The sequence below is a fragment of the Branchiostoma belcheri genome, unplaced genomic scaffold (assembly GCF_001625305.1).
Source record: "Branchiostoma belcheri isolate BF01 breed outbred unplaced genomic scaffold, Haploidv18h27 scaffold147, whole genome shotgun sequence".
Lineage (NCBI taxonomy): Eukaryota > Metazoa > Chordata > Leptocardii > Amphioxiformes > Branchiostomatidae > Branchiostoma > Branchiostoma belcheri.
In genome coordinates this window covers 91427-106004 of record NW_017802902.1, presented here as the reverse complement: position 1 = coordinate 106004, position 14578 = coordinate 91427, and the positions used below count along the sequence as shown (strand labels likewise).

Genomic DNA, 14578 nt, shown 5'->3' with positions numbered 1-14578 from the left:
GGCCGGATGGATGTGCAACTGTTACTAATTACAGGGGCTGCGCTAATGCCGACCAGTCGCGCTGTCCTGATACACCGCAAATGTTGGGCAACATGCGAGTGTTCCCTGTAGACAGTCCCGGGAGTCATTTTTTTCGCACATTCGCACATTCCAGGAGCCAAACCAAAATACGTTCATGAACCGAGTCCAAAAAACCGAAACATGAAAATCGGATGATCGGACCTGATGTACATTTCTCTTTCTGTAGATTGTACACACAATACACACATCTTTAGATAATCTGGCCATGGCAGGTAAAAAAAAGTAACCCTGAATCATACTAGATTAGCGTAAATGCATGTTTATGCGTTCAAAACAAGAAAAGAAACTGTTTCCAGGTATTAATCTCTTGAAACACGGCGCTGAATATTGACACAACAATATTTCGGGCATCGCGCGCCCTTCCCCGTTGTTTAGACTGTATGCAAATCCCGCGTCACGTGTCGGCATTTCGCATCTCTGATTGGTTGTTGCGTCTTAAGATGACTGAGCCGACGTGCGTTTAAACAATTTTTCTTTGTTCGATTTATCACACTTCACAGAGAATTGCCAATGGCTACTTCTTTTTGTTGCAATATATAATACTTCACGGAGAATTGTCGCCTATGGCTTCTTGTTTTTATTTGCGCCCGGTTTGCCGAGTGGTTGATAAACCACATGTAAAGCGCCTTGGGTGACTTCACATAAACACGGCCTAAGTCCAAACTCCTCCGAGAACCGGCAAATACAAGGAAAATTATCTTTAAAAAATACTAAATAGAAACCTGGACTCCGGGATCCACACCTCCGTGAGGAGTAGTTACTCGACCTTTCCTGCGCTGGAAGTCTGAAAACGCTGAGGAAAATGGTGAGCCCGTCCGTGTCCGAGGTCTGCGGCTTACGGATGTCTCCAACTGACTGCGCTACGGCTGCTTCGCCCCGCCTTATATATGGTATTGTGGATGGCGTCATTTTGTCTCCAATGAGAGCGCAGTATAAATAGTGTTTCACCATATCCACCTTGTGCAATTACAGAGGATTCCACTTATTTGTATTCCTTTAATTGTATATTTCGGGTTATTGTATAGAATTATAAAACACCAAACCATTTACATTTCACTCAATTTTAAAAGAACTATGCATAATTGTATAACGCGTTATCGTGATGAATTATAATGGGATTAGTAAATTACAAGCTTCAATTTTCATCTAAAAATGAAATCGTTTCTCGACATTATTCGGAAATAAATACAAACAAAATTGAATAAGATAAGATACATATTTCCCTTGATTTCAACAACATACATTCCACCTGGTAGGTAGTAAACACATGCTTGATTTTTTACTTCGTCAGAAGGACTATGAAATTGTCTCGCCGCATTGTGGGAACTGTGGATTTTGCGATATAACTCTGGCAGGCATGATTCGACGTCCATGATTTTTGGCAGGAAGATTACCGTTGTTGAGGCCGAAGTCAAGTACAAGTTTCGGCTTCGTGGGGGGTCCGTGCGTCATGTTAGTGCACCTTTTATGTTTGTGGCTTGTTAGCAAAATAACTCAAGTATTTGTAAAATGTTGCTTATAATTTTTGGTAGACAGATTACTTTTGTTGGGACCAAGGTTAAGTTCGTTAATGGGCTTTGCTGGGGGGTTCGTTGTCACTGTAGCTGACTTTTTGTGTTTAGAACTCCCCCCACCACCTCTGCTTGGAGACAGCCGACAGCTGGATATAGCCGGGAACCCCATAATGGGATGGGATCAAATGACGTTACATTGAGGGACTGTACTGTAATAAGTTCAGCAGGGGGAGGATAGGTTGGACATGTGACAGGTTATTTTCTACGGCCACACCAAGTAATTGCTATGGATGATGTCCACTGGAGACTTTAAATTTAATGTGAAAGCGCAAAATAAAAATATGAAGGGCTGAAAAAGGAGATGGAATTTTGAATAAACTAATACTGTAGAAATACAAATGTTATGACACAAGTCACACAAATAGAATAAAAGAACGCAGTGTAACAAGAAACAAGTCTTCTATTCGTCATAAAGGTAAATTAACAAAACAGCAGTAGTCGCCCTGTTCTGATTCTTTCCTTTATCACATCTTCTCTTATTATATTTTGCGACAATGTTGTGACACTTTCATCATAATACAGTAAGAAGAATCTCTTATAAGTTTTTTTTTTTTTCAGTAACAGTCCAAAATCAAATAACGTAGGGTGGGGGTCTAACACGGGTGACGGCGCGTCTCTAAAATCTGTGGCGAACCCTTTCAGGGCGTTCTGTAGCATAAAAACGAGTACAGAGGTTCTTTTGTACTTAAGACCAAATTGATCATTAACAAGAGTAAAGAATACACATGTTCATTTCTCTAGAACAATGAACCTTTGACGAAGACATGAGTTCTCCGACCTCTAGTTTGTAAATACAATTGCATATTGCAAGTCATTTTTTCCAGAAATCATACAAATTTCTACGGAGCTGCCTATTGTCATATGAATCATGTTACGCAAGTTTCCAAGGAAACATGTTTATGTACATTTTTCTAGGAAATGCATCACGTGGTCGGTGTTATATAAGAGCGGGCAAAACATAATTAGTCTACAAATTTCGATTAATCCTTGGGATTTGAGTAGATTTCATTTCTCACATTTCGATCGTACAGAGCCCGGAGTGTTTTGTTAACACCATAAGAATAAGAGCCTACAGAATAGCCGATAAAGGCAAAAGATACAGAATTTCAAAATCCATTCACCCAACATTTGTGGACAGCATTAGAATCGTTCTGCTGCCGACACCTTGCAGACTCCGGGTTTCTTACAGTGGTGACGTCTGCCATTCAGCCAGCTCAACAACTTGGACAGCTTAAACACCTTTCCTCAAGGTAGATTCGTTTTTTTTTTCTCACTTTAGCACTAAAAAGGACTTACAGTAAAATGCAACATTACATTAAACCATTGGTTCAAGAATTTTCGCTCAATTTGCAGAAATATCCTTCAGTTTTACACATTGACGATGACACTTGCATAGCTGATAACCTGGTTAATCTTGAGTTGTTTACTTGTTATCATGCCACCCTTATTATGTATTTGTTATTGATGTATATTTTGGTAAAACGTGAACATGTTACCTGAACAGCTGCACAACTAAAGGTACCTTTTATTAAGTAAACCTGTTAAATACTACAACCAATGGGTTATACACAATTAAAATTAGGTTATATATTTTCATTGCTATTTATTCCAGTCATTTTACATTGACCAAATTATACCATATATACATATTTTGTTGTGTTAATCATATAGTAGAATATACTTGCTAATATGTTGTTTTCTTTCCCGAGGCTTTAATCATTAAAGTACACCTATATGTGGTGAAGTCATGTTGTTTTTCTTCTTTCCTTCTTCTTCTCCTGCCATTTCGTTAAATCGATTCAATTTCTTCATTTTTGGGCCAAATGACATGCAATTTGGCATGTCAACACCCCAGGCGTTTTTTCTTTCCTTTTTTTTTCAGACAAAAATATACATTTTGGGATCTGGAGCCCTGGTAATAAAGCCAAATGACCTAAAATTTGGCCTGGGGATAACTTGAACATATTTCTACAAAACCTCATTGAATCGTTAAACATAAACCACTTAAAAATTGAGAAAATTAGGGCTATTTGGCTTTTTTCGGACAAAAAATGTACATTTTTGGCTCCTGTGTCCTGATATTAAATCCAAGGGACCTGAAATTTGGTATGGGGATACCTTGGCCACGTGTCCAAAGAATGCAATTCATGCCTCCGACATACATTACTAAACAATTGTGTAAAATAGGGCTTTTTGGCTATTTGCTCCTGCATGTGCCCTAATAGTAAATCCAATGGACCTGAAATTCGGTATGGGGATACCTTGGACACATGTCCAAAGAATGCAATTCACGTTTTTGACATACATTACTTAAAAATTATGTAAAATATGGCTTTTTGGCTATATTCGGACAAAATCTGTACATTTTGGGTCCTGACGACCTGTTATTACACTCGAATCATCTGGAATTTGGTGTGGGTATGCTTTATATATCTACCAAGAACAATTAATTGTAATTTTTGGCATACCCTCCCTTAAACTTTTGGGACTTTTAACCGTTTTCTGTCACAATTTATGATATAGTTGGGGATGACTAGCCATGAGTCATCAGTCTGGCATGCAGAACAAGAACCAATAGGCATGCAGCTTTCCCCTAATCTTCTTGCTGATTGGCTCTTGGAATTTGATTGAGTTATACCGTGGCCGACAAGTACAAAATTTTACACCGCAACTTTTGGTGTTTTACACCGCAACTTTTGGTGTTTTACACCGCAACTTTGGGTGTTTTACACTGCAACTTTGGGTGTTTTACACGGCAACTTTTTCTGTGTTTTACACTGCAACTTTTGCTGTGTTTTACACTGCAACTTTTGCTGTGTTTTACACTGCAACTTTTGGTGTTTTACACTGCAACTTTTGCTGTGTTTTATACTGCAACTTTTGCTGTGTGGAAAACTTACACCCCTCCCCTTTTATAATGGACGGTCCCCCTGTCAGGTCAAAGGTGACAAAGATGGCGGCGGCAAGTCACAAGCTGACGTCTAGGGACATTAAAATGAAGAAAAACGATGTCCATACCCAATAATAATGAACTAACCTGCAGAAAATTTATGTCATTGCTGTTGATGTCTGGAGCTGGATATCTGACGTCCTTGATAAATTTGTTGTGACGCATGGCAGCAAAAAGCAACATAATTTGTAATCACTGGACCTGGTCGAAACATTTTTAAATTTATCCCGGTCTATAGGCCAAAGCTAGAAAAACCTTTAGAAAAAAACTAACGTCACAACGTAGCCAAGCTTTTCCTCTAAAAAACTTATGCACGTAAAGGATAACTCAGTCGACGTAATTTGCATGCCATCGTTGTCACCTTTGACCTGACAGGGGGACCGTCCATTATAAAAGGGGAGGGGTGTAAGTTTTCCACACAGCAAAAGTTGCAGTGTAAAACACAGCAAAAGTTGCAGTGTAAAACACAGCAAAAGTTGCAGTGTAAAACACCCAAAGTTGCAGTGTAAAACACCAAAAGTTGCAGTGTAAAACACCAAAAGTTGCGGTGTAAAACACCAAAAGTTGCGGTGTAAAATTTTGTTCTTGTCGGCCACGGTAGAGTTAACTCCATGATCAGCTGCATACCCTGTTAAAAGTAGTTTCTGCATTGAAGTGTTTTGGTAGGTTTGTCAAACTTTCCTGCAAAAGCATTTAGAATGTGGGGCATAAACGTTTTTTTATCTTGAAAATAAACACTTTGCATTATGCAAATACAAATACTAATCAATGATGTGGGGGATAGCTATCCAACTGTTGTATTCGTAGTTATATGTCACTTCATACTATAGTTATATTGATGTAAAACATTGTTTCCCTTGTATTCTCCTTCTTTCCCTGCCATGTGGTAAAATGTGGTGGAGCCATGCTGAATTTGCTCTAAAGCAAATATCGGTCCCTTTCTAGTGCTCTGTTTGAATTGCTCTAATCACATTATGTAATCGTAGCAGAGTTTTTGTATGTTTGTTTCACTTTTGCTGCCTTTTATCCAGGTGACACAACAACATGGCGAAAAAGTTCCAGGAGATTATGATTTTCCTACTCATTATTCTGAATGAACCCTACATACCAGAAGCCGTCTGCAACTGTATAGGGGATTTACATCCACACTGTGACTGTCGTAGTCTAAATCTCACCAGTATCCCTCAGGACCTACCGACATCTGTACGTTTTTTGGACCTGAGATGTAACACACTTAAAACCTTGAGTCAGTCAGAGATGAATGTGCTCTTAAGGTATAAGAGCTTGGAAAATTTAAACTTTGGTGACAGTCGAATCTCTAACATCGGCTGCTTCCCAAACCTATCCGAGCTTAATTGGTTAAGTTTGACGTTGGGTAAGATTACTCATCTTCACCCTGAAACATTTTCCCATCTTCCAAAACTGACAGTGCTGTTCTTAAATTATAACCAAATAAGTAACATTCAGTCGAGTACATTTTCAAAGCTAACACATCTCTTAAAATTGTATCTTAATCACAACAACATAACTTACATTCAGTCTGGTACATTTTCAAATCTACCATGTCTCAAATGTCTGGTACTGCATAGGAACAAGATAACAAAGATATCCTCTAGCGCATTCTTAAATCTGCCTCAGCTCCAAACGTTGTATCTGCACTTCAATCAGATAACAGATCTTCAATCAGGCACATTTTCTGATTTTCCCCAGCTCCAGAGTCTGTTCTTGAACCACAACAAGATATCAAATATTCAGGCTGGTACTTTCCTAAATCTACCCAAGCTAAACCATTTGACCCTGGGCATCAACCAGGTATCCACCCTTCCCCCGTCAACTTATTACATTTTGGTATTTACTTCTAAGGTAGACATTAACTTTAACCCCTGGCAATGTGACTGTCAGATGGTTCCCTTCAGACTTCTAATGAGCGGGTCTCATTCATTTGAACATCAAATGAGATGTGCTCAACCTCAAAATTTCTTGGGACACATGCTGAAAGATATCAATCCTGAACACCTGGTCTGTAAGGAGCAAACCATGCTTGTTAATACAAAAGCCTCGACGCCCTTATCCCTTGTTCCTACACCTCCATCAATAATCGTTGACAATACAGAGACCAATTATCACCCTAAAGCTAGTCACCATAGCTCCATCTCTTCTAGAGGGTCTTTTAGTAGCCAATTTGGAAGTGCTAAGAACTGCTACGATAATGCCACAGTTCACTTTCGTTGGTATTTTAAGCCACGAAACCCCTGAGTCACCCTTGTGGTTAAATAGCTGAATAGTGAAGCTATAAAATCCCCTTAATGCGCTCCGATTTCTTGTTTTGAGGGATCAAAAGATCATGGCTATTAAGTGCAAAGCAACCCTCTGTCTAACTACCAATATCGAGATTTGAATATTAAAAATATATTTTGTTTGAAAAAACTCAGTTACTATATCACCACAAACAACTATAATCGTCAGCGGTTATAAAAAGTCAGGGCAGGGCCAGTCTCAGTAAGTCATTGTGTTCAATACAAACTATATACCTACTTATAAACAGTTATGAACAGTAGCAGTGATTAGACAAAACATGGCGAGTCTCAGGCTACCACTGAATCCGATCCAAAATGTCACAAGTTCTGTCTGTAATGGCAGTTCTATCATAATCAGACGTTGCAGTGCCAATCTTGGGCAAAGACTTGTTCTATGTATGGCTGAGGTCAAGCATACACTTGTAACAGAAAGGTACATGCATAATAGTGGAATTCACTATACATCGGTGTTGAAACACCACAAAAGTATTAGGTGTAGATGTATCAGAAAAGTACATATACGTAAAAACATAAAAATAGCATTTTAACTGTTTGTCAAATGTCCATCCATTAGTTTCCGTCGAACTTGTTTTGCTACGATTAAAATGTTCCAGAAAATGTGTTGTGCTTAATGTTCTTCTTATTCATGATTTACGTTTTTATGCATTGTTTAAAACATCCATTTTTGTTATTTTTAGGCATTTTAATGATTAAATCATGAACTCAATATTAATTGTTATTTACGAATTATCTACCCATAAATGTTAAAGTCAATTGGGTATAATCTGGTACAATATAAGTAGGAACAAATAGTGACTTTATAAAATTACATAAATGAGTCGATGTGTAATGTAAAATTAGAAGTTATTGTTTGCATCATATACAAAAGATCGTGTTATTTATAAAAATCTACAAAATTACAACTAACGTCTTTGCGAGAATAGAAAGCGTCTTCGGACCGACTCGAGTTTCTCATTAAAGAAAGGTAAAAAAAAAACTATTATCAGTCATATTATATTACTGTCCAACGCAAAATGTCAAAGAAATGGATATAAATCGGTCAAATTAAATGGATATTTACTAATCATCATAATTTTTTGTAACTTTTTTTCTCTTATTCATATATCAAAAACAATAAACATACATGTACAATGTAGTGAACCATCCCTTACATAATACTAATCATAATAATGAAATAATAACAATAATAATACAACTCATATCTAATCATAATAATAACTGATCATAATAAGTGATCATAATAATAAATGGTCATGATAATAAGTGATCATAATAATGATTGATCATAATAATAACTGATCATAATAATAACTGAGATCATAATAATAACTGATTTCTTGAGGCATGGATGTTTTATTAAAGCTCCCATCGACACCACAAGTGAGTTAGCCCGTTAATTCCGTACGGCGGTAAACGATTTCTACAAATATTCTGACAGTTTCTTGAAAAAAAAACATTGTTTAGATCTCCGTTGTGATGCCTGATGATGGTGATTGTTTCTGTCACGTGAGTACCGTAATGCAATATATTTATGTTGATTTGATTAAAATTCATGGTATTCCCACGAAACCTTGTTGGTTTGTGATGTACCTAAATGTCAGACTGGTTGACCGCTAGAGTCCTCGGAGATAAGCATGGAATCACTTTCCCCAGCGGAAATTCCATCTCATGTACGAAAACAATTTCAAACCATATTTTGATCCTTAACATAACCTAGGGGTCACTGGAAGACTCAATGCGTAAATAGAGGGATTTTTTTTAATTTCTTTTTTTTTTTTGGTTTTATTATGTGCAGTGTGTCGCTGGAAGAGTCTATTTTTGTAAAGAAAAAAAAAATTAAGTCCCTTTTAGTTTGGGATAAGTTGCCAATACTGTAGTTTTGTTTTGATTTACTTCGTTGTCCGTTTGTACATGTGTGAGTATGAAACAGTCCATTTTATGGGGAGAGGGATGGGGTGAAATACTCTGTATTTCCTCAAAACAAACTGTCGGCTATCCTGGTTTTTAAAGCGTATTTGAATGTGCATTTGTTCTCAGAAAGGTCAGCTTTCTGCTGGTAAAATAGAGGAATGTATATTCCAATAACCTTTCCAGATCCCATGTCTTTTCCCCTGTAACTGACGCCTTAATGGAATGGCCCTACTTTCTTATTGGCTGGCCTGACCCATTCGAGACAAGGCGTGAAAATTTGAGGTTTCCTTTAGCCTGTAGTTCTGTCGAAGTAAACTTAGCACATATGGTAACTAAAAAAATTCCACAAACCTAGCTTTGTAGTTGGGGTAAGGCTTAAGGTTCGAAATATACGTAAATGGCTACATTTTCATAACTTAACCATTTGTTTCATTGGAAAGTTCATTTACTGAACCCTCCCCATGACGCTGAATATTCATCACGTGTTGCCAGCCCAACAATTGACGATGTAAATAGCACGTAGTCCGTACAGCGTCCTTGAATACAGCTCTACGGGTGACTGGTCACGCATTCTAAAGCTTTAACAGCATCCAGACATAGAGCAGAACGGATCTGATCACTGAGAACAGCAGACATGTTAGAACTGCTGCCTTTTTCGTCTACCTGGGGGCTGGTCGGACTGTTTGCGGTTCTCTTGTACATGTGAGTAGTTATTGTTTCTCACCGCAAAGAATATGTCGGAATATCATCAAAGTTCATCTGTGTTGGTAGTAATCATAGTAAAACATTGAACTATTTTCCAACACACAGTTTACAGAGAGATCAGATTTTCAGTGACCACCGTTGCCTTCATCAGGATAATTAATGACCAATCACTTCACAACGTGATCTCGAAAGAGTTACGGTTTACGGTCATTAATTATCCTGATGAAGGCGACAGTGGTCGCTGAAAATTTGATCTCTCTGTAAACTGTGTGCTGGAGTTAAGTTCAACGTTTTACTATAATATGTCGGACTTTTTTACTTCGCAGTTTTGTCTCAGGCACAGACAACGACCCCGTATATATAATTTTTATAACTTTTTCCTTACCGACGGAAACATATACTTTTAGAACTTTGGTCATACACGTGCTAACTATGCTGTCCTATTTCTTTTTAATCTATTTACTTTTTAAATAAATTATATGCGGTCTCTTTGTCTATGTCTGCAGCCACAAACACACTACTTCATGATACTACCAATCGATGGAGATTGCTCGATGGAAAGAATTCTATCCTGTGATAGGCAGAATAGAAGTTAATGGTAAATTCTTTTAGGTAGTGTGTATAATTATGGACACGGTGAGATATTATTTCTAATTGTCATATAAAGATACGAAATATATAATAGCAACTATATATAATAGACTCTATCAGAGAACATTAATCTATCTCTTTTTGTTTAACAATTGTAGGTATTTAGTCTGGCCGTATTCCACATTCAAGAAGTTGGGGATCCCTGGCCCTAATCCTGTGGTGTTGTTTGGAAACTACCTGTCGTACGGAAAGGTTGGTATTTTAATGTTAGCCATTGCCTATAACTCAATTAACTTAGCGAAACAAAGCCACTGAATTCTTGACCGTATTGTACATGATATATTCTATATACATTACAGTGGAGACGTAATACTTGTGTTGTACACTTTGGGGAACCCATTCTGATAGCGGGGCCAGTAGTATGTAGTCAGCACGCTGATGTACATTATTCAGGCGGTGCAGGCGGTGCGAGGCGGAGCAGGTCACAGGTCACCGTCATTATGTTAACGAGTATGCAGATTTATGTTAAGGATATGCAGATGCATGCAGGAATGTAGCTAATGAGCTAAATTACAGGTCAGATAAAGGTCAGTGTGCACTTTTGAACCCGGTTACCTGGGTAACCTGTCGTGGGCGTGGTTAACGTCAACCTCTGTAGTAGCTGATTGGCCGCACGGCAAGCGTTGGTGGATCCGGGGTAGTCGATTGGTCTGCATGTACTTTGCATGTGAAGTAGGTGACGTACTTCACGGCGATTGGTGGACGGTCTGTGGGTGTCTGGCAGAAAAGTGTATAAAGTGGCAACAGAAACCGGCGACAAACCAGTCCCACTTGCGGAGACAAACCTTTCGTACAAATCCGTCGACAGCGAGAGAGAAGATCCAGACCCGAACCATGACGTATCAGCAGAAGAAGCAGCAGCAGAAGCGCAAGGCATCCCTGAAGAAGGGTACCGGTGGCGGCAAGGCGAGGAGAAAGTTGGTGTTCGAGGAACCGCAGCCCTGTCCCGAAGAGACCGATCTCAACGACACGTTAGAGCTGGAGGAGCTGCTACAGCTGCTGAAGGACGGGGAGGACCAGCCATCAGCACGGCCGAGTACTCCGACCGACCAGCGCGACACCAACACCTTTGGCAACGGCGGCAGTGTAGAGACTCTCCGACGGGCCCAGAACGTCGTTAACGCCAGGGCCTCCACGTCGTTCACCCCGAGTATCGTTGGTGGCGAAGAACCGCCTCCACGTCAGAACACCAACGACAGCGGCAGCGACCTCTTCACCGGCGGGTTTCACACGTCTTTGGGGGAGAACTCGACAGAGGTACGGCTGCCGCTACACGACAACGTGTTCATAACGGTCGGGGTGTTCAAGGATCGACCATTGATTTCCGTTCGACAATTCTACTCAAGGGCATGGGATCCAACCACCCTGAGACCTGGGAAGAAAGGGCTGAGCCTCACCCCAGCGCAGTGGACTACACTGAAGGACCTACGGATCTACGAGGCCGTCAACGACATCACCTTTTCGGCTCTACCTCCGACAACTAGCGTAAAACAGCACATGTTCAACCTGGGAAATCTGCGATACGCGGTGGTCGAGCTGATTGACGGCCAGCCGTCGGTGGGGTTGTGGCAGTATGAGCGCAGGTCCAGTGACACCACCACCGACGACGACCACGACCTACTCCGTACGGAGAAAGGGATCAGCCTGACTCTGCAGCAATGGCAGGCGGTGGAGGGCAAGAAGAAGGCTGTAGATTGGATCATGAGCGCCGTGGTCAACGGGAAATCTCCGCTGGACTCGGAAGTGCTCAAGGGAATCCAGTTCTAGTGTTAGGTTTGTCACCGATATGTAATAAAGGTACCTGTGCCATGTACACAGGAAGATGATTTGAAGTGAAAAGAATGTGTCCGTCTCAGTGTTTGGAATGATGAATGGGTATGCTTGTATGCACGAATACGTAACGGGTTGTGTGAATGGGTATAAAAGAGTATGTGCAAACACATAGGTAGGTTAGTTGGTAGGACAGCCATGTCGAGTAAGAAGGTCGCGGAACCGTGTTACTGTGTAGAGAAGTTTTGTAATCGATGCAATACACAATGTCGGATATTGTGTGAGACACACACTGACAAATGTGAACGTTGTGTGTTATCTTTAAAACCCGACTACCTTCGCGCTGAAAAGGACGAACAGTGTCTTTGGTGTAGACGTCGACTACCCGGCTGGTTTGTACACCGACTCTGTAAAAACTGCTGTGAGATGAGTGCGGAAGAAATCAGAGACACCGAACGCTCGACGTATAAAAAGCACCTCTGCACCGCGCAGATGGTCAGTTTGAAAGTGACACAGCTACAAGAAACATTACCCATGGGGTGTCTGCGAAACGTGTATCAGCTGAGGGAAGTCTTCTTGAAGGCATTGGAGCGACTGCACTGCGCTTGCATGTGTGTTGGCGGACGACTTTTCGTCTTCTTTAAGGGACTTGGATGGTTTCCACTAATCGCAGGAAGAGGGTTCGGAAAGCGAAAAGAACCAGAGACGACACCGAATCAAAATCCATCGAGGGAAACTTCCGAGACATCTACTATGACCCCCAAAACCCCGCCGGATATGGAAGTGTTGACCAACTCTATCGAGCTGTGAAACGATACGGAATCAAGAGACGTCAAGTGGAAGAGTGGTTACGTTCTCAAGACACCTACACCCTACACAAACCGATCAGGCGTAGATTTAAGAAAACCGAGTAATAGTTGGTGGCCTGAATAATCAGTGGCAGGCAGACCTTGCCGATTTGACATCGTTGGCTAAGCACAACGATGGCTACCGTTACATACTGACATGTATTGACGTGTTATCAAAGTTTGCCTGGGCCGTTCCCATCAAGGAAAAGAAAGGTTTAACGCTGGTTCAAGCCTTTCAGTCCATCTTGGATGATGGTAGAAAACCCCGGCGGTTGCAGACAGAACAAGGCACGGTAATTTCTGAATCGTCACTTTCAGACACTCTTAAAGAAAGAGAACGTCGAATTCTTCACAACATTCAACGCGGAGACAAAGGCAAGCGTCGTAGAAAGGTTCAATCGTACTCTGAAAACTCGCATGTGGAAATATTTCACTGCAAATAACACACGCCGATACATCGATGTGTTGGACGATCTTTTGGAGGCCTACAACCATTCATACCACCGCAGCATCAAAAGAGCCCCTGTAGAAGTAACCGAGAAGAACGAAGGACTCGTGTGGCATACCCTGTACGGAGAAGGTAACACCTCGAAAACCGCTGAAAAGGAGAACACCATTTAAATTCAAAGTAGGAGATTTGTTTCGAATCAGCAAATCTAAAATGCGCATGGAAAAGGGTTATACACCCAACTGGACCACGGAGATCTTTACCGTCTACGAACAAATCGCCCGTCATCCTCCCGTTTATCGCGTGCAAGATTATCACGGAGAGAAGTTACAGGGGACGTTTTACGAAGTAAGAGTTGCAGAAAGTGGTCAAGAAAGACGACGACGTCTATCAAGTGGAGAAAATCCTAGACACGAGACGACGCGGTAAGAAGACGGAACATTTTGTCAAATGGAAAGGATACCCCAACAAGTTTAACAGTTGGGTGAGAGAAGAGGACATGGTTCCGATATGATAAATACCGACGCACGACCGTCACGTCGGACATTTCAGAGAGGCGCTTCGTCATGGCCAACTCGTTTTACGTCACGCTCCCCAGCGACGGTAGTATGGATATCTTTCCAGAAAATACCGTCACAAACTATCGGACCAAACTGGCGCACCCCATAGAACTTTCGGGCGAGTGGGAGGTGGGGCTCGTCGAGATACAATATCCACACAGCTGGCGTAACGTTCGAGAGGGCGAAAACACGCTGTTGTCTTACGTGGTGGACGAAAAGGTGCAGGGAAGTAATAGGGAATACGACATCGTCAAAAATCCCTATAGGATACTAAGAGAATATTCAGCACCTCTTGAAGACCCTGAATGANTGTACGTATACGGGGATGTCGTGCAACATCGTCTGGTGGGTGGTGTGAAGGTCCCTCTGTTACGAATCATCAAGATCGAGGGACAGGACGGCGACATTGTGGATCACCCCATCATGACCCCGCACTACATTCCTCTGGCCAGGAAACGATTCGAAACGATTGAAGTGGATATAAGAACGGATTTAGGCTCACCAGTGCCATTTGAGCAAGGACGAGTGATCGTAACACTTCACTTCAGACAGAGGCGCTCTTCCTACTTTTCTTAAGTACAAGATGTCTGGACAGCTGGGAGGACAATTGCCGGTGTATCGCGGACGGTCTATGCAGCGCGGATACGGACTGGGAGGCATTTTTCGAGGTTTGCTAAGATCTGCAGTCCCTCTTCTTAAACGAGGGGCCAAAAGTGTCGGAAGACATGCCTTAAGGAGCGGTATAGATTTTGCACAAGATGT

At 41.1% G+C, this 14578-nt stretch overlaps 2 protein-coding genes across 2 annotated transcripts; both read left to right on the top strand.

Moving 5' to 3' along the window:
• Positions 1–5862: 5862 nt before the first annotated feature.
• Positions 5863–7173, top strand: LOC109465059 (carboxypeptidase N subunit 2-like). The gene is made up of 2 exons (XM_019762201.1): positions 5863–6628; positions 7151–7173. Exons 1-2 carry the CDS (start codon positions 5863–5865, stop codon positions 7171–7173), a joined length of 789 nt encoding a protein of 262 aa, XP_019617760.1.
• A 3687-nt stretch (positions 7174–10860) lies between these two features.
• On the top strand, positions 10861–14100 carry LOC109465095. The gene has a single exon (XM_019762234.1). It carries the CDS (start codon positions 11025–11027, stop codon positions 11955–11957), a length of 933 nt encoding a protein of 310 aa, XP_019617793.1. The 5' UTR covers positions 10861–11024; the 3' UTR covers positions 11958–14100.
• Positions 14101–14578: the final 478 nt, after the last annotated feature.

What these genes read in the sequence shown, in the direction of transcription:
- LOC109465059 (XM_019762201.1), top strand. Translation starts at nt 5,863, where the DNA reads ATGAATGTGCTCTTAAGGTATAAGAGCTTGGAAAATTTAAACTTTGGT. An exon ending in CAATCCTGAACACCTGGTCT is followed by an intron (nt 6,629 to 7,150) that starts GTAAGGAGCAAA and finishes ACTTATAAACAG; the next exon opens with TTATGAACAGTAGCAGTGAT.
- LOC109465095 (XM_019762234.1), top strand. Translation starts at nt 11,025, where the DNA reads ATGACGTATCAGCAGAAGAAGCAGCAGCAGAAGCGCAAGGCATCCCTG.